Below are 22,880 nucleotides of genomic sequence, written 5' to 3' on the forward strand. Positions count from 1 at the left end.
GGCTTGGCCCAGCATGCTTGTTATGATGGAGCTGCCACAGAAAAGCTTGAGTATCACACTGTAGAACTGTTAACACTGTGTGAGGAGCTAATAGTGATAAAAGTCACTCCTTTTTTTAGTTAACCTTTATTTATACAGGATAATCCCACTGGAATTGTGAATCTAATTACCAAGAGCACCCTGGCCATGATGGCAACATCAACATTTCACACACACACACACACACACACACACAAATAACATATATATTTATTTTTTTAGGAATCCTTTATCTTCACAACGTGTAGTGAAAATAGTGATGATAATGTAACAGTTCTAAAGCAACTACTTGTCTCTCTAGCCGTAGTAATAATGATAATAAACAGGGACGAGTGGAGAAGCAACGCGGCCTAGACTCTGGTCTGCTTCACTGGACCTGAACACAACCATTTCATCTGTTGAGCCAGCAGGCCATATCAAGTGGTCTTTATTAAAGTCGCTTTGATGGATTCACCCCTGGCCACCCCCGCTGTGATCTATTGCCTGTCCAGCCCTTGGAGGTCGTAATAAACTTGTTTAGCAAGGGGTCAGAGCATGTGAGTGTGTTTGTGTGTGTGTGTTTATGTGTGTGCTTTAGTGCTTGTCCAGTATAGTACATGGCACAGGTCTATTGTTTCTGTATATCCATAGCTGCTCGTACCGGAGTCACTTGTGATATTTTTAATTTCCTCGTAGATTCTAGCAAGACCGTGTCATATATTTGTACACACACATTGTCATGGTCAGGCACAGTAGCAACAGTGTTATCCCCCTGAGTAGTTTTACCGTCTTCAGCAGCACCTGAATATTTCCTAATAGAGAAGTAAATCAAAGGCAGTTGAGCACGTGTAAGTCCTTCACATATTCAGTAAAGTCGTACAGAGAAATAACTATTTATTTAAGCCATTTATTTGCAACATAATTGTCTCCGTTTTGTTTACAGTGTATATTTATTTAATTATCTCTGAGACTGATTTAAAAGAACGTGAGATCGAGATGTTCCGTCCGTCCTTCAGCGAATGAAGCACAACAATTAGCAGATGCCGTAGACATGATCAGCCTACGTTTGGCTTGCTTTCCAGTTAGCAATGCTGATGTCCCCTGCGTACACCGGGACATTCAGGTCATAGTTACTCGAGGTGAAACCCATCCGCTCTCTAATGGGTACCACAGGGAGTGGTGTTATTGGATGATTCATCAGATCAATGGTCGGCATTTCCCATCTGACCTCCTGAGACCGGCGTGCGGGGCTCGTTGGACTTTATGTAGCTTACATGGTAACAAGCACCTTGTGGATCATAGGCATCAAAGACTATATGATATATATAATATTTTATTGTTTTAACAAAGTACAAAAAAAATGAATTTACAGCTTTGTTTCCCAGGTGTTATTACAAATGTTTCTCTTTTGAAAGTAAATCACACCAGTGAAAGTGTATGATATACTTTTATGAGCAAAATATCTCACAAATAAAGTTTTATGAGAGGTGTGCCTGGAAGGAATCGGGGATATTTCATTTTGAAAAGCCCTTTGGAAGATACAGCAAAGGGCAAAGCCTGTTATTGTGGTGTTGTTTTATTAACAGTGGTAAACCAATGAAGTCACTGTAGGTTATCACACGTTCTAGTGTGTATATGGACTGAACTGCAATTTTGAAAAGGTACTGGCATTTTACAGTCTGTTGGAAAAAAAGGTAAAATCATGTCATTGCATAGGATAAGTATAAGTTATTATCAGACATATCATATCACAAATACCAGATCCAATAAAGCGTTTACTGTGAAATTAAGAGTATATTTAATCCGTTGAATTTCTGCAAATTATATACAAGGCTGTGTGCACTTTGGTCACATTTATTTACAGCAAAGAGACAAACACAACAAACGTTTTCATACTTTAATATAAAAATAGGTAGGTATTGCTTATCGTAAAGTGTCTTTAAAGGTTTATCCATTATTCAATTGCATTTAATTTTGGGTGGAGTAACTTGTACATGTACATATGTAACTGTTTTTTGTTTTTGTTTTTTTTTTATCTGTAGCAAAGCTCACACCCTCCTTCTCTCACAGCTGAGTAATCCTTATTATATGTCTGGGCAATGTATGTGAATAGATGTAGTTGGTTGAAATTCTCCCTCAGTAATTCACTAAAACCGTGGTCATTTGCTGAGAGTCGGCACACGTCCCCAAGGCAATTTCTAATGCTCCTCTCCAAGATGTCCAGAAGCTGAAACCAGCAACAGTTGGATTCAAATTTCCTCGGCCAAAATATACCATTTCCTGGATATTGTTTATTATTACGATCAGCGGCAGACATTCATTTCATGGGTGGAATCATGAGCCAGCCGCGCTGTCAGAAGTGTACCGGGCGCACCATCATGGTTGTCATGGTAGCCATCAGATTTGGACCCTTCCAATAGTACCACTTAATGCCGTTGTAGCGCACCACACTGGATGAGCTGGGGTAATATATGCCATTCAGGTTGGACGGACCGCAAGCCTCAAACCACCAACCTGGAGAGGGAACATGGCAGAGTTCAAGGAAAAAGTCTGAATGAATTCACTTCAAGCTCATGAAATGTAACATCCACATGTACAGCTGTAAGTCAGCAGTGACATTATATTGGTGCAGAGGGAAGATGAAAGGCATTTTTTTTTTACAAGGGGGTGGATAGCAATGTTTAACAAGATGTGTTAGAGGGAGAGACAGATTGAGACAGAGGGGGAAGCTGAGGGAAGCTGCATACCTCCAGATGCGAGCTGGGCGCACTTGCAGGTGCAGCGGTCATTGTCTCTGTCCGTGGTGCTGAACTGGGTGCCGGTGTGGGTGAGGCTGCTCGTCCGTCCAGCTGTGCCACTGAAGCCCTCGGCGTGAAGGCTGGATGTCGAGAGAGGAGTGAGAGAGCAAAATATTTCAGCAAAAAGGCTCGGCCACAGGCAGCTTCCATTATTGAAAAGCTGTGTTGGGCAACCGCTTGTTGGCAGCTCCGCGTGGCAGTGAGTGTTAACTGCCCGAAATCAGTTTGAACTTGTTTTTCATGAAATCATCAATTTATGTTGTGGTGAAGTGAGCTCAACTTAATCGTGTTTACCAAAGCAGCTGGTCTGTGATTCCTTAATATTGCAGGGTACCAGAGGGATGATTGCAAAATATCTAACTTGGGGAGTTCTTTTTTTCCGCTTGGAGTTTTTGGCTCACTTTGAATTTGTCACTCTTGGTCTGACTTGTCAATAAGCCTCTGGGCAGGCTGACATTAGGATTTAATTTTGGCAAACATCGCCAGCATCTTATGTAGGTCAGTGTTCTTTATTGCAGCCCCGTCTTGTCTTTGTTGAATCTGCATAGAGCTGTGTCTCGTGAAATATTAAATGAAAAATGATTTCACAATCAAATATAATAAGGATGAACGAAAAAAGATGAAAGAATAACCTGCTATAAACACCAGTCGCCCACTAGGAGATCATAGCCTGTTTAGCATGTGTACAATGCGCTTTAGTACACGTATCTCCCCTCAGTTGCCGTTGTTGCCAAGCATCAATACAAAAACGAACCTAAAGAAGTTCTCATTATTTTCCCTCCATGCTGTGCTTTGTGAAACAACCCCAACAGTCTGAAAGCGATCTCGACGCGAGTTAAGTTGATTCGCTCAATTATTTTCATACAGCGTTCGCTGTCAATGGAGTGTGTGTGTGTGTGTGTGTGTGTGTGTGTGTGTGTGTGTGTGTGTGTGTGTGTGTGTGTCAGTGTTTTGAAGAGCGTGAACGAGGAGGTCAGCCCTGCTGTCTGGCCTCTCCTCTGCCCTGTCATTCTGTCTAGTTAGTACCGGACTCTCCCCTGAGTTATGTGACCCCCCCCTTCGTGGCCCGGGGCACGCTGTCTGTGATGACTAAATGAAGAATCCTCCTCTTGAATTTGTAAGTTCACAGGGCAGGGCAACACATCACGCAGGGCAGCATGAGGGGCGTTGAAATGGCGGTGCTTGGGACAGAAATAATGATAGAAGGCTGGATTTATACACCAGGGGTTATTTTTGTTAGACAACTTAATTTTTCTCTTCATGATGGATCTGTGATGTGGGGAAAATTAAAAACCATCAATTAGTCAGGATGGCAACCACAGGCTACAGGACATCCTTTTGAAGAGGATGGCCCATGTTGACGATGCCAGCTCATCTTACGCTGCAGAACGTTTTGCTTTTGGCATGATTTCACAGATGTATTAGCTATTCCACAAACACCACACACCACAGGCTAATCCTTTTCAAGGTGACTGTCCTTTCATATTATTGTATCCTTTTTAAAGACAAATACACTGTTGCATTAAAAAGGATGCAATTGGTTTCACTCTAAGACGGGCTGTTCTTGGCTACCTCAAAGGGGAAAGTGGTCTGTCACGCTGATGATTAATGTATGAATAATGTTACTGATTATTTTAAGGTGAAGACCTCCATGTTGCTCTAGGGAGCACACTGGATGCAGCTGAGGAGGAGGATTGCTTTGGCTGGCTGTGTAGCACCGCAGCCCTGGCCTGAGAGGTTTTAATATGAACCCACAGACGACGCCAGCGTCTCGAGGATGCTAGTAAAGCTGCTACATATTGAACTAGTTACACAGAACATGATCTCAGAGGTAGCAAGCTACAGAGGTGATTATATTCATTCAGGTGCTTCGCCTCACACAGTGTAGCCCACAGCAATATTGTGAAACATTCAGTTTGATCGGGCTTATTATGTGGAAACAAAGTCAGTCAAATGCAATTGGCTGCACCATTAGGGATCTTGGGAAGCATACACCCACGTATGACTTTTCATCTCTTAGAGCATCAATCTCCATCGACTTTCAACCCCCCCCAATAAAAAAAGAGAAAATGTATGTGAAATTTAAACCAAACTACTTTAGTTTCAACTTTATTTCTGTCTGGTTCAGAGGGAGTGCGGCCTCAGCACACTCGCACATAAACGCATTAGTGATTGCAGGGTTACCGAGGAGCTTGGTGTGGCTCGCTGCTTCCCAGCAGGGGGCTGGTATTGCCGAGCGTTGCTGTCATACTCCAGTGAAGGTGGCTTCCCTTGGGGATATTCAGGGGCAGAAGTAGCCAAGGCGATGGGAGACAGTGGCTGTGCGCCTTCCACCGAGCTCAGCATTTTGAATGGCATTCTTAAAAACAGCCCAAGTGGTTCCTTAACTTCAGTGCTTAGTAAATGAAAGAATAGAGAGGAGTTTGAACTGCTGATAACAGTTTCTAATCAGTCGTGATATTAAGAGTCTTACACCCACAGGGAAGGCACCGATTGAAAGGGTGTTACTGCATTGCAATTATGCCTTTCACATTAGAGGGCTCCTTATAAAACACTTTAGTGAAATAAAGCACCTTCATTATAGTCCTATTCATGTCTGATTTCTGACTAAGTCAAATAATGTAATTGCAGACCAGAGTCCAAAGATGTGTTTCAATTTAGCATTGTATCACATATTGGAACTATTGGAGGATTTAATAATTAAAATAGTGAAGTTTGATGTGAGGGTTCACACGTCATTACAAACTAGAAAAAATCCTGCTGGAAGCTATGAATTAAAACTGTATGTGAGTCTGATACCTGTAGTTGCTGTGCTCTCCATCTATGTAGAAGCGGTCGTAATGTGAGAACGCTTCATTCCCCTCTCTGTCTTTTAGCTGGACATGCAGACTGTATTCCTGGGAGCTGGTCAGCTTGTGGATGATATCATTCCCCAGCCAGTGTTCCCCGGACGGCTCTCCAAAGCCCTGGATTAGACAGAAAGACAGAGAAAGAATGGAAACAGGAGAACATTCTAACAAGGGGGAGGGGGGGTTAGGGGTCTGCCAAGTGGTGTTGGACTTAATATGAAAATGGACCCCAATTTAAGAAGCCACATTTATCATTTTGATGGCCTAAGACAGTCCACCGCGTTTATGAAGTGAAATACTCCACTCCCAAAGCAAGGGGCCAGTCAGTTGAGACTTTAATTTTACCCTAATATCCAACCAATGCTCCATCTCTGCCTCTAACACTAAAATAACAACTTGCTTTTTGGATGAATTTAGGGGTGGAACGGTGCAGAAACCTCAGAGTTAGGAATGCACCTCCGTTTGGGGTCATTTTTTTTATTTAAAAACATTTAACTATTCAATAGTGGCTCATTGGCCACAATTCTTACTATAATACGGCAGAAATGCAATGATAAATATCTGAAAGGTAATACACCATCGTAACGCTCTTGCTAATTAATGAACTGTAGCTTGTTTTTGACACATTCAGGCAATGCCATCGCCAATTGAATGTTTGAGAAGTATCCACAGATAAACCCCACTTCAGTTGACCAATTTGGGCATGCAGTTTAAAATGGTTGTCCAATGAGCTTGACTAACTGGGCTAACCAGTCTAAGCTGACTATTAAGCTACACCACTGCTACAGCTGACATCTGGTGCACTGCCACTACCTGGGTAAGGCCAGCTTACCACTAGATGTGCAAGTGCTGGGATTTTTAGGAAAGTGCTGCCCACTTTACTTCCAGCACCCGTCTAAACCAAATGGCTGGTAAGACAGGAAGCCAACTCGTGATCTTTAGATAGTTTTGGCACGAATCTGGCAAGTAAAAGTATAATATACAATAAACTATATACATGATACATACAATGTCATGGGATCTATCCTTACTCTTCTCCTGGAGTTTCAGTTCCCCCCATCTCCCCTGGTGCACTAGAAATAGAGTGTCTGTAGTAGATATCAACAGGGGTTTGTGTCACATGGTGTCCCGTAAGGATGTAATGTACCAAACGGCTCTGGCAGAATAAACGCACCCTTCCAACCCTATAGGACGAACCAATTGTTTATTTAAAATGTTCTATTTTCCTATTTTCTATCACATCACAACTCTCAAAAGTTAGAATGAACTATTTCAAATATTTTTGAGGATTTTGGAGGCAATTTAACATAAGACAAGGGCAGGAGAAACATAACTATTGCATGGATGCGTACTTCCATACAGAATAAGTCATTTATTAATGCTGCAACAGCGTTGTTAACTTTACACGAGCGTGTGCCGTCAAACCAGCCTTGCTCTCTCACTTGTAGTTCTTCACAGAGTGGCTGCCTATTCTGTTCTTCTGATTGGTGACGCGGTCTGACAGTATGACAGGGCAGGAAGGAGGGAGGGACGTTAGCTGCTGCACCAGGAGAATAGCAGAAGTGTCTGGAGTGAATTCTGCAGATAAGAAAGAAACTTGTGTGTTCAAAGGAAGGATTAAAGTCCAAAAACAAAGTGATCGTCACGAAGGAGGCTCATCTACGGGCACACGTCATGAGCGCAGTGCTTTGTGTAATTCAAATTCAGATTCAAATATTACTGCTTTAATTATTCTCTTTGCCGGCGGGGGAGACAATAGTTCTGCACTCAGTTTTAATGGTTTGATGAGTATGAAGCAGCAGCTTGTTCTCCCAGTATGTGAAATTGTAATGTCAGCTACCACAATCTAACAAAAAAGATAGTTCAGCATCCACATGGAATGTTTTCATTTATTTCTTTAAATACATTTAAAGAAATAATTTGTATAATATGTCTACTACAATGTATTTTGTTTTTTTTAGCACTCAACAGGTGTACAGCTTTCACATCGGTGTTTATTGATGGAGCAGTGACTCCCACTTCCTCAAACAATTATGGCTGAGGGAGATTGTTATTATGTTAGACAGCGTTCCCCACTACCATCATCCGAACCAATCAAGGGGATATCGTTTGAAGGAATGGTGCTCCTTCTTCCAACAGAGTTCGGAGATGGGTATTGTTGCTATTTTGGCAGCTTTTTCTAGCAGTTTGTACATGAAATGGAGGGGCAATATATAAAGGAACAGGTTTACAAAAGAGAAGTGTCAAGGACATGACTCAGCACCTGGAATCAATGTTGAATGATGTTAACAGGTTGAGGTCACAGTAATATGAATAAGATTTCAATGTAGCATCAAATGAAAACAAAATACTGTGAGCTACATGGGGTGAAGGCTTTGAACGGAATGCTTTTTGGCAATGGATGTTACCACTCCGGGAATGAGATATTAACATGCAACGTTTTGTTAAAAAAGACAGCTTAAGAGGAAACGACAGGAAGTGGCTTCTGCTTATGAATCTCACCGAGGTCTATTGAGTACAAAATGATTGATTGCAGCAAGGTAATGTGAAAGGTCATGGATTCAGTGTGGAGCGGCCACATGAATTTGAGAATGCATAAGTTATTTGCATGTATACATCAAGACCAGAACTGTATCTATTGTCTTTATATATTATAATTATTATTATTGTTATGATCAATTGTTATTTTTGATGAATGCTAGGACAAACAGTACATAGAATACATAGACAGACAATGCTGCAAGGTGTATTGCTACATATGACCACAGTTAAGAGTAAATGTATAGTATCAAGAAGTAAACTATGTGCAAGCATGCACATAACACACTACACAATACAGTCTCACAGAAAAACATGTTATCCTTGGTAACCTCTGAATTGTAAGTCACTTTATCTCCCTGTCAAACTCTGTTATTGGTCGTAAGTGGAAGTGAATACATAGGGAAGCCTTGGAGCATCTGTCAGTTGAAGAGCTTGGCCTGGGTGCAACACTTGATCAACACTGACCAGTTTCTGAGAACATGGAGTGTGTTCTAAGGCAGTGAAGCATATAAGTACATACGTTATCTGCCATCTACAGGGCCCCTGTGTTCCCACGCCCCAACTGGAACCAAATATTTATCATCCACTTGTAAAAATATTGTTCTCGAAACAGTTTTGTAGAGCTTTTTTGTGGGTCTCTCTCTCGTTCTGCTTGCCATCACCGTCCTCTCTGCATTCTATTTTCAATCCAAGCCGCAGCAACTGATTTGGGGGGTGAGGGTGAGTGACAAATTGCTCCTCTGCTCAATCCCAACCAATCCTCTCTAATTTGTTCTGTGTGTAACTTAACAGTTGAAGAGGCTTGCGAGCATGTGTTTTTAAGAACATTGATTCTATTGCGAAAATGCCGTGATGAGGTTGTGATGAGGTTCAAAACAACATCATCTGCATTCTCGATCCAAAACGAAAGCCAAAGGTGTTCAAACGCGCTTGCTTCAGTCAGAGGGCTGGAGAAACTTCATAGTCTCTTGTGTACGATTGTATTATATCCAGTTTTTGTTTTTTGGAGCTTGAAATGCTGTTACTTTCATCACTGCACAAGCATTCCCCTACGCAGGGAAGCTATTGGGATTAAGGCTGGGTACAAACAGTAGTGTAGTGTGAGTCACTGAAGTACATGAGGTGTGTGTGTGTGTGTGTGTGTGTGTGTGTGTGTGTGTGTGTGTGTGTGTGCGTGTGCGTGCATGCATCAGCGTGTGTGTATCGGTGTGTGGGAGTATGACAGGGAGAGGGAAAGGGAGCAGGTGCAATAACATGGGGGTTGGTACAGAACAAGAGGGCGGCCAAATACAACAACCGCAGGTCACCGGGGATCACAGGCGAGCCGGTATCCCACGCCTCTCCATGCCAAATCACCCGTGGATAGTTATTGGAACCTCCTGTCCAGTCCCACAATACTGATCCATACGAGCTGTATTGATAATCTGCACTTTGACCCTGCCCTCCGCAGAACTCACCGTTTTGTAGTCTCTCCACCCTCGGTGGAAGTTCACGGAGCCGTTTCTCCGATGCTGCAGCACCGTCCACCCACCACCTCTGGTCTTCATGTCGCAGAACACCTGTGGGATTAAAGGCAAACAGCAATACCTTTCATTGGTAGCCTGGGGCATGATAACAAAATGCATTTTTAAAACTCAACCAAATGTGATGAATAAAAAAAATGTTTTTTCGGTCACATTCGTTGGCGTCTTTACTTTGGCTTCTTTACATTTCCTAATCAAATCAGGACACTATTTTGCTGGAGTAATAATTGCTTGATATTTAATACAAATGAAACATTTCAAATATTGACATTTTAGAACCTTTTAGCAACCGCATTTGGCACAATATTTTACCCATTCACCAGACACAGAGCATTATTTTTAAGTTGTGTTTCAAGCCACCTAGGCAAATAGAATATCCAATATCCAATAATGAAATCCAATAGTCATACTTCCTTGTCCAACTGAGGGAAATGGCTCACATTTTAGCAGCCAAGTGTCCCACTGTGTTAACCAATTAGTCACTTACAGTTGTTTGATCCTGGGCCAGTAGTGTGTAGTGGGTATATCAGAGCCTTTTCACAAAAAAAAAAAAAGCTACCTGCTGTGATGACAAAACAATGAGCAGAAAGAAGGCAAACTGTTCTGTAGATCTGAGGGTAACTGCAATTGTCTTCATTCCTACGAATGACCCCTTTCATTTGACACATAACCTTTTGATTCATTGTTGATATACTATTGATATGTGCAGATTCAAACATGATTAATTTTTGAATAATTAATCTTATTTAAAAAATAGATATATTTTTGAGGAGAACAGTGACAAGAATTAACGTGAAGAAATAAAACGCTCGTTTTTTCTGTTATTTGAAGGATGCCTTGGAAGCCTCAGGAATTCGGGAATGGGGGGGTGTCACGCAATGATCCATCCCAGGTGGGAAGGAAAAACTAACACATCAGCATGTTCTCTCATCCCCTTGAGTGGGGGTTGAGGAGGAGACGTCTTTGTTTTTGGTTACACACATTGTTTTCTTTGGTACTTGGCTTCACATTTTGCCATGTGTAGATTCTGTATGTCTGGGAGGACTAACAGGAATGGATCGCACTCATTCATCTAGTGACAGAATTTGAAAATGTAGACCTGTTAAGGGACTTCTTTTACACATTCAAGGTGTTTGACTGGACGTATTCCAGCTCCCCTTCTATCGTGATGAAATGACTGTGTGAATATTTTTCCCGTGGGTGGTAAGATTAAATCCTTTTTAATTCAGCGAGTATTCAGTGTGCATGCGTTAAGGCTACAGGGTGGAGACTTTGTCAGTCTTCTTCGGCACTATGTCTGAATCCCTATTCACCGCTGTCGACTCAAATTATTGATATTGTCAGTGACATTTCAGACTCTCATAGTAATAATAACCATAACCTCTACAACCTACAATGTGGTTAATGGCTGACGGAACAAAAGTTATTCGTTTGGCTGGTTGGTTGAATGTTGTCCACCATATAAAGCGCCTTTAACTGTCTCAAGAGTCAGGCGGTATGCATGCCGGTATGTGGGCAGCATCCCAAAGGGGTGTCGCTGTTACGACAACTCAATTGGGTATTTTCTGCTAGAAATGAAATGAGAGTTTCCAGCACTTTCCCAGAATAGGAAATCTAAATCAAGGTCAAAAGGCACTCAGGTCTTTTACCGCTGAAAACAAGAGTAGACTGGCAATGTGCCGTGATATCCTCTGGCACATTAAGCTGATGTTCTAGCCTTAAAGGCATCACACTGAATACAAAAACAGGATCTTGTTATAGATTAATTTAAGTCATTTCCCAAATGTGGTCGTTATTCTGATTTAGACCAGATCCATATTTTATACTCCAAATTCACTTATTAGCTACCGAGGAGTCAGTTAAGGACAAACCCAATGGAATAGCATACGGAAATCCAGACAATTTTAGCGCAATTAGGATTTTTACGAAATATTATGTTGTTGTTGTTATTTGTAAAATGCTTTCAGGGGACACAATAGTTGCTTCACAATGTGTTTAGAGAAGCCCTAATGTGTTTAATGTTATGGTCCATTAGCATAATGTGGCTTCCAGAAGCATGCACAGCAGAGTTATGAAACATTTAAAAAAGAAGCTGATCCAAACGGAATTATTTGGTTTGTAAACACCATCATTATCCACAGCCTTGGTGATTAAAAGTTCCATGGATGAATAGTCTCATATAACCAATTCTGTATTCCATAAAAAAAAAGAAGTGTATGCTTTCTGTCGCTAGTCCAACTGAGAAAACCCGCTCTCTGCTTTGAAAATAGGGCAATTTGTATCTGCCCCACTTTCACGCAGCCACCCAGATTGCCTGCCACAATGGAATTAGATGGCATAGATTGAAAGCAGCGATGAGTTGGGGAGCACTAACTCACATCAGTGGCAACGCACATTGGCCCCAGTTGGCAGGAAACACATGGCACCAGTGCCTAACACCTGGCTGCCTTGCCCACAGGAAATGAAGAGGAAGAACAGGGGAAACACAGGCAGTGGGAGATTGTGCCAAACAACAAACTAGACTAAAAGTAATGAATAAAAAAACGGTTTCACTGCTGTCTATCGTATTTCTGTGGTAAGCTCCGAGAAGGCAACCAGGATTGCTAGCTGTGATTGAAAGAAAGGATCGCCTGCTGAGGCCATGGTTGAGTTAGCAAGGGCTACACACTTTATCACCAAGGTACCCGTGGGGCATAATGGTCCTCTTGCTTATTATTTTAGCCCTCTTAAAACCAGCGTGGCATTTCCATCAACCTCTGAACAAAAAGTGCCTGCAAACTACCATTACATCGGACTAGTTTGTACTTCCAGTGTTTACTGCGGTCCAAAAAGTGAAGATGAGCCCTCAGTATGCCATAATGTAGTGTGTGTGTGTGTCTGTGTCTGTGTGTGTGTGTGTGTGTGTGTCACTATTCAGCACGCACACACAGACAAATAGGTAAAATACAAAAAAGATGCCAGGCAGGTTATTTATGCAAGAAAAGACCAGTAGCCTTTAAAGCCTTATACCTTGATGGTCTGAGTGGAGTTAGGGAGGCGTACGCTGTATATTCCACTCTCTGTCACTCCAGATCGCAGGATCTCTGCACAGTCCTTGAAACTAAGCGACTCCACCTTGGGCGTGTTGGTGATTTCTGCAAAAACATGCAGATATTTATTTACAGATGGCAACCTTATGTGTTTTGCATAAACATCCCAGCTTCATATGTGAGATCTCCTGTAGCGTTAAACTCAAGCCAGCAATGTCTGCGTTGCATGCCTGTATGTGTTTGGAAAAACAAGCTGTTAATAATTTACCTTATAGCCTTAATCAAAACCCCATTTAACTGTTGTCTTTTTTGCACTAAGGAAGTAATGAATCATAGGAGTGCAATATATAAGTGTATGCTAATTACTAGCAGCGAGAGTTCTCTATGCTCTGCTTCATATTAAGTACTATTGTAAGTATAAATCTCTGTTTTACCTACTGGACGTTTTTCTTATGCAAATGTATATCTTTTGTTTAAAATGACTAATGCTGGCAGTACAATTTGCTCATTTAAAGCACGGTAAACCCCCTCAGCCTTACCGTTGCAGTGGTTGACCATAGCCAGCATCTGCTGAACAGTATCTGTGAGCACAGCCTGCTGTTTCTGCAGTAAGGTGCTGTTGAGCGTGGAGCTGCCCAGTTCACCCTGGAGCTGACTGACCAGTCGGCTCTGCCTCTCCACAAGCTCCTGAAGCTGTTGCTTTTCGCCCTGCAAGCCCTGCAGCTCCCTCCCATACCGAGCCTCCAGCGATAACAGCCTCTGTTCCAGAAAACTACCAAAGACGAAAAAGGAAAACAAATGAATGAATCTAAAGTATTACACCAAGTGTTGAGATGCATATTGTATGGCATGGGTGGCAGAAGGTAGAAGAGAATGGGTGCATATAGAGAATCCATCCAAGCAGCATTCACCTACTTCTGCGGAAGCACAAACTTACACATTTACATGATGATGACTAATAGACATCAGCGTGACAGTCTCATTGGGCCAGCATCATATAAACGCCTGTACTGCAGCAGCATTCACAGATGGTCCTGCATGCTAAACATCCCGATCATAGCCATGAGGCAATAACCCGACTGTGTGTGTGTCTGCACAAGTGCCACACCCACACTTCCAAATGAAGACCATAAATCCCTGCAGCCTGATCTTTATGGCTTTGACTAATGACTGTGCAGCAGTTATTTATTGAAACAATCCAGCCACCCAGATTGAACAAGCTACTTTTCAGCCCTGCGCACACGCTGCCGCCACACCAAACGTATATCCTCAATATCCCACTTTAGGCAGCATGTGGCCTGGAAGAAAAGCTGGATCAATTCAAATCATTTCATAATATCACTTCCATTTGATATTTAGCTTGTGGGGGAACACTCAATAAAAGTGGCAAAGCAAGCTAACAAATTGTCCTCCATTATGTTTTTGTTTTTTTCTACTTTGAGGAACAGCCAAAGTGAAACGCGTGGCGGTAAACCGGCACTGCGCTGTTTAAACAGTCGAAGGGTTTGACAAAACAAACATGGCATTTTCGGATCACATTGCATCCTGGGCATTTGAGCTGTTATGCTTATGAACTCTCTCTATTTATTATTATTCAAATGTATATTGCTATTACACTGCTCTCACCCTCTCTCTGTAAAATGCTGCCAATAGTATTTTACAGCATGTAATGCTTATGAAAACAAACACGTCTATCTGCTCTTTTTAGTTGGCAGAAGTTCAAAAAACGGGCTGCATGCCCTCGAGGTTCAGCAGCGGTAGTCCCCCTACAACCACTGCGGTTCTCTTTTATTCCACAGCTGCCTGGCTGCAGATCTACTATGACCTTTCTAATTTCACGCGTCCTGTCATGGTGTTTACCCTTGTGAAGATGTATTCATTTATTTGCATGTCAGGGGCATGTCAACAACTTGAAGGACGTGTGTGTGTGTGTGTGTGTGTGTGTGTGTGTGTGTGTGTGTGTGTGTGTGTGTGTGTGTGTGTGTGTGTGTGTGTGGCCAGATGTGTAACAGGTGTACTGTGTTCCCCTGGTCACACTTGGTACAGATGGATGGAATGATAAACAATCAGATACAAAGAGAAAATGACCGCTCCCTCTCACAGCCCCCAACACCCTGTCCTTAACCTCTGCTGGCCCCAATTTGACCTCGTGTTCCAATAGAGAAGAATGGGAAACCCCTCCTAACACACTGCCTGTTTATTGGCAAACACACACACACATACACAATGTGCATTATATTGTTGTTAAGTGCCGTGTTTTTCAGTCATTCAACATTCTTTCCAGATTGGTTTGCATGCACATATAATGTATATTACACTTCTGAAGCCTTTTATATTTTCCCACCCGATGTCTAAAAGCATTTTCCTGAGAAAACATTCTTTGGTGCTCAGGAAGAGATGCCTATTATGTTTCCTACAGCAGCCACGGCAGTTCATTTGGAATCGGTTGAGGAAAGCAGCAGCTAAGTGGACAAAGAAAATAGCGCCACCTACATAGAAAGAAAAGAAAACCACTTGACATTTCATAAGCTTTTCTGAGAAGTTAAAAGCAAAAACAACCACAAATATGACTGCACAACATGACTGAGGGAATAATAATTACCATCACATTACCACAGTGGAACAAAAAACTGTTTTGAATGGTTGGACGGCGTGGTTAGCGTTATGTAAATGGCCATTTACCATTTACATGTACATATTAAGTGACTAGCAATGTACTTTGCCTATTATTACCCTTTGAAGCATGCGTGTGTTCACCTGTTTTTGTCACTGAGGCGTGAGATCTCCTGAGTCTGCAGGAGAATGTGTTTCTCCAGTCGGTTTGTGAAGAGCGAGTACTCAAGCAGCTGTATCTCCAGGCGACTTGTCTGGTTTAGCACCTATAGATTGATAAAAACAAAAGAATAACTACATCACAGTATGGGCAGTGTTGAAGAATGGATGGACATGGATGGCGGACTGATCTGTGGGGTGAAATGGCTGAAAAGCACCCTGGGGGATAAACAATGTCATGCAGCACATCACAAGGCTCATGATGTTTCGTTCTTTGATCTTTCAATGGAAACTTGAGCGAGAATGATCGTACATGCACCTGTGACATGTTTTGGAGGTGCAGATGAAACAAAAACTCGAACAAAGCAGCTCAGATATTTGTTCAGGTTGCGGTTTCATATCGACTTTGATAAGGGAAAAAGAAAGCATGAGGACCAAAACGGCCCAATCTGTAATAACAGCCCTGTGGATATGATTGAAGACACATCTGTGTTGTGCTACCAAGCTTTCTGTTTTAATTGGCTTGTTTTCAGATGCAGAGCTCAATCCATTGTGTCAATCAGAACCCGCAGAACCAAATACCAGCTGTTTTAAAGCGGTTGCCGCCACCTTTGGGCGCGGCTTCTCGGCGGGTTACAAGCTGATTTGCATTTAATTAGTTATTCGTGTAACTGTTTTGCAAGTAACATCATTTGTTTTTGCACGGTTGTGACCCCCATAGTTGGTAAATTGGATTGGCTGCGAACAAGTTGTCTCGGGCTCATTCAAATGCTTCCTGATGGGCTCACCTGGGTCTCAACGTCTGTCAGTTTGCGGGTCTGCTCCGCTGATTGGCTGAGGAGGTTCGTTCCCATTTCCAGCATGGCAGCTGTCTGGGTGTGTACCGCAGTTCTTTTCATTTCCTCCATCCCAGAGCGCACATTCTCCTGGATGAAGTTCTCCAGCTGTACGGAGAACAAGCAGACTCTGAGCATATTATCCGGCATGTTAGATTCCTTCTTTTCATTGTGGTGATGATCATATTTTAGGAGGTAATACATTCACTGACAGCTTGATGCGGTGTGAAAAGAGCAACCTTACGGTGATAAGTTATTTCACCTCAATTTTTGTCATGGAACATAGTACCCCTAGGGTACTCACAGTGTCTCTCCACCCATTTATCTATCCACAAGTCTACCTCAGGCAAATATTAACTCATAATTTAATAAAAACATGCACTGTATAGGCATTTCAGTGGTTCAAAAAAAGCAATAATGATATACACGAAGAGGCTGACCTCATGATATTAGTGTGGGGACTTTAGGGGCCATTGCCTACACTCTCTAATCAATCACAAGGTCAGAGAAAGAAGCATGGGTAGAACCCATTCTATGTTGCAGAAGGAGTAAAAATAGGATGGCATCCATCTTGCTCCAATAAATAGATTTTCTTATTAATGTGGTCGGTTTGAGCAAACGGCGTCTGGAAGACAAATCTGGGCTTCCCCGCCGTGAACGATGGAATTCAGTTTGACGTTTAACGGGCAATGGCCGGCGCCTTGCAATAAAGCAAAGTAAAATATCGAACCGGAGGACATTAATATTTATGACTTTTGTGGGGAGAAAAGATCAGACTACTCGTTAAACCATATGACTGGAAAATTAAGTCTCTAAGGACAAAGCATTCAAAAGTATCCCGCTAATGAGTTGCTTTTCGTAAAAATCGAAGAGAATTCAAATGAGGCTACGATTGCTTGTTTTCTTTTTTTCAATACAAATTCCAATTTCAGAGAGGAATGGGGTTATGATAATGCCTGGCCATGAGAGATACCTTTTTATATCTTTTATGCAGAGTAAAAATACTGATCCGAGTCAGCAGATAGAGATGAATCTGCAATTAAAGTGGTTGCCGGCTAGTAATCTTTCTCTCTCTGTCTCCTCCCTAGGGATGCACTGATCAAACTCAGTGCCCATACCTATACAGATACCTGGGCGTTGGGTATCAGCCCATGTCAAGAACCAATCCATTATCACTGTTTAATTAATAAGCTGTATGCCTCACTGTGGGAGTGACTAGGATCATTATTTTATATGTAAGACAACATCAGGGTTGACTTAAACATTCTAACTTTGTAAAATAAATGTGGCAAATTGATAGATACTAAATTGTTATTTATTTTCCGGAATCACAGTTTAATTCTTCAACAAGTTAATCGAAATTTAAACAGGAAAAACAATCCTAGTATGTGATGTATAATTTAATCGGCCCCATTGTCACTGATACCCAATCCAGCTATGTTGAATTAGTACTGGCCCGGTATGCGATATTGGTCCATGCTTTGTCTCTTGCTTCCTTTTGATCCCTCTCACTAACTCCTTCTTTGATTCAAACCGTCCCTCTTGCTATATAAATCCATTTCTCACATTTTGCGTCTGACAACTGAGACAGCAGAAAAAATCCCCCCGTAATGAAGGTTATGAAGAGATTACCAAGCGGATTATAGCCAACTCCAAAGGAAGAACCAAAGATCCCAGCAACATAATCAGCCTCATGTATTGAAGCTGCTATCAGCCGCCTGTCCAAAGTGTTCCTATTACAGGCTTCTGTGATAGAGCTCAATCTTCTTTGGTCTCAATACGCTCCATCTCCCACTGCCAATTGCATTAATTGAAGCTCTGTCACACGCTGTACTATGGAGCCAGATAAATCATATTTGGGGTGTAGCATAATTCGGTTTTATTTTGTCTAAGAGGGAGTTGGGATCAGTGCTGACTGAGAAATTCATGAGAGCTGTATCACTTGATATCTTAATTGTCAAATTTGTTCTCAACTACAATTGCAGAGGAAAGGGGAAACATACGTATTCGGGGAAATGATAATGCTGGATGTCAGGCGGCTGTGATTGTGAGGAACCGTCATTAATACATTTACATGGAAATGACAAGATGATTGGTGATGTAAATCCACGTTCAAAGATGTTTTTTATGTTTTTTTTTTAATCTGGAAATTCGTCAAAGGCATCCACTTAATCTTTAAAATATGTGTTGTTGGGTGTTTTAGTTTACTGTATAGCAATGAATCGATTTCATACTGAATAAATACATGTAGAGAAGTAAAAAGAAAATATGTCCTTTGGAATGTAGTGGAATGGAAAGTAGAAATTGAATGTAAAAAAGGAGACCAATGAATAATGTGAGTCATATATGTTATATTCTTACTTTATGAAATATTACTGGGCCAGGAAATCACGTCAGCTGATGGTATCCTAACCATCTTGATCTCGGTGCATGATTTCTGCATTAGCATAATCCACATAGGCTCTTAAAAGCACCACCAAAAGCACGCTCACATCCTCTTTGCCAATCCCTAAGGGCAGCAGAGGACTAAAAGGACTACATAGGGGGACTGTGTTGGGAGTTAGAACAAAATAAAACAAACACTGGTTTCTTCTTGGAAACACCAAAGAAGGAATCTGGAACATTAATACAGTCCTGGTGCACTCGTCCACTTGGAGATTCATCTGCGGAACATGTTGAATTAGTGTGTGTGTGTGTGTGTGTGTGTGTGTGTGTGTGTGTGTGTGTGTGCGTGTGCGTGTGTGTGTGTGAGCGTGCTCCTGAGTTTGTGTGTTTTCTTTCAAGGGGTTTGGGTTGAAGGCTCACAGTAAGGGTCATATCATCCTAGGGGAGCTTTGAGTGAAATCGTAGTTTGAGTCGAGTTTCACAGACACACCGAAAAACAGTTGCCTCGGCTCGGGCTCTTCCGCATACACATCACCGCTTTCTCCCCAAACTTATGCAGATAGGCTTAATGAGCTCCTCAGGGTGCAGCGAAGGCTTTGCCATCTGGGGACCAAAGGTCAGCATAACCTTGTGCATTTGTAAAAGAGCCCCCCTTGGGTCTCGTTTTGTTTATGAAGAAATCCCACCTATAGTGTGATCCTTTATGCATCACTTTGGCCTGGTGGGGGGAACTTGTTGAAAGTTCCGATATTTGTGTTCATTCCAGAAGTTTTGTGGAGGAAGATTGGCAACGGACCAAGATATGTGTCAACAGCAGTGCTTTTTCTGAAGATCTTTTCTTTCATGGCCACTCATATCACAGGGACCCGAGAGAGACAACAAGCTGCACAGAACATGTCCAAGATGAGTGCAATATGTGATGCTTTGCAGACTATGTATGCATGAATAATATACTGTACACATGGGGGAAACGTGTGCACTCTCACACTGTCGCTCCAACACGTATACATGTTCAGTGTGGCCGTGTGGGAGGCTTTTCATGGAAGCTAATTAATAGACTGAGCATCAGACAAGGGAATTGTGATTGTGGGCGCGTGTCGAGAGGGCGCAAGCAAGATAGACAAAGAGTTTGAGATCTGGTGGCTGACAAGTCAAGGTGCGATATGGGACACATTCATCATCCCAGAGGTACAGAACGGTCCAGATAGGAAGGGAAAGAGATGGATGGAGAGGAACTGAGTGTCAAAAGAAAAAGGAGACTGGCGGAAAGGAAGAGAAAAAACACACACACACACACACAGTCTTATTGTGAATGAGAGTGGCGAATGACAGAAGCACAGGAAGAGCTTTGGCATTCATCACACCCCATTTTCAAATCCTTAAATACAATCATTATGTTTGGTCATAGCCAGCCAACCTAAACACTCAACACAAAACCCTTATAATCGGCCCAATGATTAGTGTATACCATAAATATTCCGGGAGTGATGCAGACAAGAATGGAGAGACGGGTGGAGAGGGGTGGCGTGTCACTCAGTCCGTCCTAGACAATGGCCCAACGCTCTTTCTGTGCCCTGATGACCTTAGCAATGAAAACACTATTGTGAAGCCACTTTTAATCGCATCGTTTCGTTTTAGTCGGTCATAATCCAAGCTAAATGGAACTGCAAAGGCCAAGGGCCATGCTGAAATGTGTCTCCAGCAGATAAACATTTTTTTTTTCTCTGAGGAACGTGTTATATATTTACGTCGGGCGAGTTTGGTACGCAATGTTTCCAGCCCACATCGCTTTACAAAGGGCTCAGTGAAGTTTCCGTGTACTTGTTGCCCGGGGGGGGGGCAATGCTAATTTAGAGGGTTTAATTGTGTGACATATTTGGCACTGTCCGATATTAGCAAACATATTTCATCCCGTCTTTCTCTCGTTGCATGCAATGGGGAGTTCTGGCATCCCAGTGGTCTTAAATACAGACACATACTCATACACCAGGCTTGACATGGTGCCAGGTATCCATACAGCAAGCATCCAGGAAATCCCAGCTAAGCATTGAATAAATGAAGCCTTGTCAACACATATTATCTTATGGTGTACTCCGTAGACATCCTCTGCCTATTTCAGCATTTGGTTTGACAATCTGCAGGCTCTAATGTGTCATGTGAAAAGGACAAGAAGAAGAGACTGACAGCAAAGAAGTCAGCATGTTGAGATGATGGAGAATAACTTAGTTGTTTTAGTTCAGGGACCTTACCTTCTGCAGCCACTGTGTGTTGTTCTCCATAGCACTCTCTAGATTCTCCAGCTTCCTCTCCTGCCAGGATGGCCTCTCCTTTTGGGCCTTACCAGTCTTTGATTGGCTTCTATCTGGCTCTGCCTCGGACGGGGAGTCCCTCTGGAGGGTGTTGGTGACCTGGAAGTCCTTTAAGGGATGGCAGTGCTCAACCTCAGGGAGGATGAAGGTGTAGCTGCAGTGGCCTCGCTGCACTCGATGCTGTTGGCGCTCTGAGCCGATCGCGGTGGCCAGAATGTAGGCCAGGTAGGCAAGGGTCAGGGCCAGCAGGCGGCCCATGTCAGGGGAACGGGAAAGGGGGAGGGAGGGAGGAGAGGGGAAGATGGAGGCTGCTCCTCCAGGCAGACCAGAGAAGTGAGTCAGGTGAGTTGCCCCTCTGGTCCTCTATATCTCCTATATCTCTTTCCGTCTTTTGTTAGAATGTCCCTCAAGACTCTGTCTTCCTCCAGTCTTCTCAACTCAACTCCTGCTGCTTCTATCTCTGTCTTATGACTCACACTTCTTTTTGGCTGATTCTCCTCTTTGCTGTTGCATCCACAAGTCTTCTGTAGCCCAGTTCTTGCTCCCGCTGGTCCCTGTGAGCGGCGGACAGACAACACACACACACACACGCACAGGAAAAGGGGATTGCCTTCTATTGTAACTCCAACACTCCAGTCCAGGAAACCAGCAGCGGACTTCCCTCTCACCATTGATCTCTCTTCTGAAAAGTTGCCTTCCTCAGTGCGTTCTTTTCAGGCTGCTTGAGTCCACGCGTTGGTCCAGAGGAGAGGAGAGAGGAGGGGTTGAAGTGGAGAGTGGCCCGCTTCAGGATGTTGGCTGAAGTGGTAAAGTTCTCAGTCGAGAAAGAGAGAGCGATAGAGAGAGAGAGAGAGAGAATGAGTGTGTGGCGTACCTCTCCACACACACAAACACACATGCACCTCCTTAGCACATAATCACTCAGCCACCCTTCCCTCTTTCATTTTCTCCCTCCCTCTTACACTACTCCTGTTTTTGTGGGGGTAAGAAGAGGAAGCTACAGAAATACGCACTTCTCACCACAAGAGCGAGGGCTAGGGACCTTTTCTGACAATGTTTTGCTCCCTCCAGCTCTCTCTTTTTCTCTGTCTATATCTCCTGTTCTATGTCTGAAATTCAAATTTGCTTTCGTGGCACGACCACAATTTAGTCAGTACTTCAATAAAACATGTTAAAACCTTTAGCATTTATTTTTTTAGAAGTAAAATAATAAGTAAAATAACTAAGAATGCACTTTAAAAAGACAACACATGGTTTGTAATGACATATTTCAAACTCAAGTTTCACTTTTGACCATGTTGTTCAGAAGAAGGCTGTGAAATATGCTCAAAAGCTCTGGAGAAAGCAAGCATGAACCTTGCAATTTCACTATTTAACCACAAATATGTGTCACCATCAATAATTAATCTCCAGACAAATGGTTTGCTCACTGCTAAACTGTAAACCCTATACAAGTATTGTGCTGTACACTAAACAATATACCATATACTACACTATACAAGTTACTACATGCAATGAAATACTTGTTGCAATGTAATCATTAAAATTACAATAATTATCATAATGATTATTAAAAGTAGAGTTTAGCAAGTAGGTTAACAATGCAATATAATGGTAACCATGAAAGAAACATGATGACAAAGACAAAAAAAGCAGGCAGATTTTGTGGTGTTCTGCGGGTGTTTCCTCAGGCTGTGCTTTGCTCCGACATATGTTGCTGCTTTCATAGCAATGACAGTAGATGTTGAATTTTGTATCAGTCGGAGAGTGTGTCCAATTGTTGGTATTGTTATTTTATTTTAGTAAACACCTCTTGTTGT

General features: G+C 42.4%; 1 protein-coding gene across 1 annotated transcript; it reads right to left on the minus strand.

Moving 5' to 3' along the window:
- Window positions 1-1,114: 1,114 nt before the first annotated feature.
- On the minus strand, window positions 1,115-21,859 carry angpt2b (angiopoietin 2b). Its single transcript, XM_084031992.1, has 9 exons — window positions 21,001-21,859; window positions 16,319-16,474; window positions 15,516-15,637; window positions 13,298-13,530; window positions 12,739-12,863; window positions 9,664-9,765; window positions 5,616-5,782; window positions 2,766-2,896; window positions 1,115-2,532 (listed from the first exon to the last, which is right to left on the minus strand). Exons 1-9 carry the CDS (start codon window positions 21,316-21,318, stop codon window positions 2,372-2,374), a joined length of 1,515 nt encoding a protein of 504 aa, XP_083888118.1. The 5' UTR covers window positions 21,319-21,859; the 3' UTR covers window positions 1,115-2,371.
- Between the last annotated feature and the right edge of the window lie 1,021 nt (window positions 21,860-22,880).

This window comes from Eutrigla gurnardus (genome assembly GCF_963514095.1).
Source record: "Eutrigla gurnardus genome assembly, chromosome: 17".
Classification (NCBI taxonomy): domain Eukaryota; kingdom Metazoa; phylum Chordata; class Actinopteri; order Perciformes; family Triglidae; genus Eutrigla; species Eutrigla gurnardus.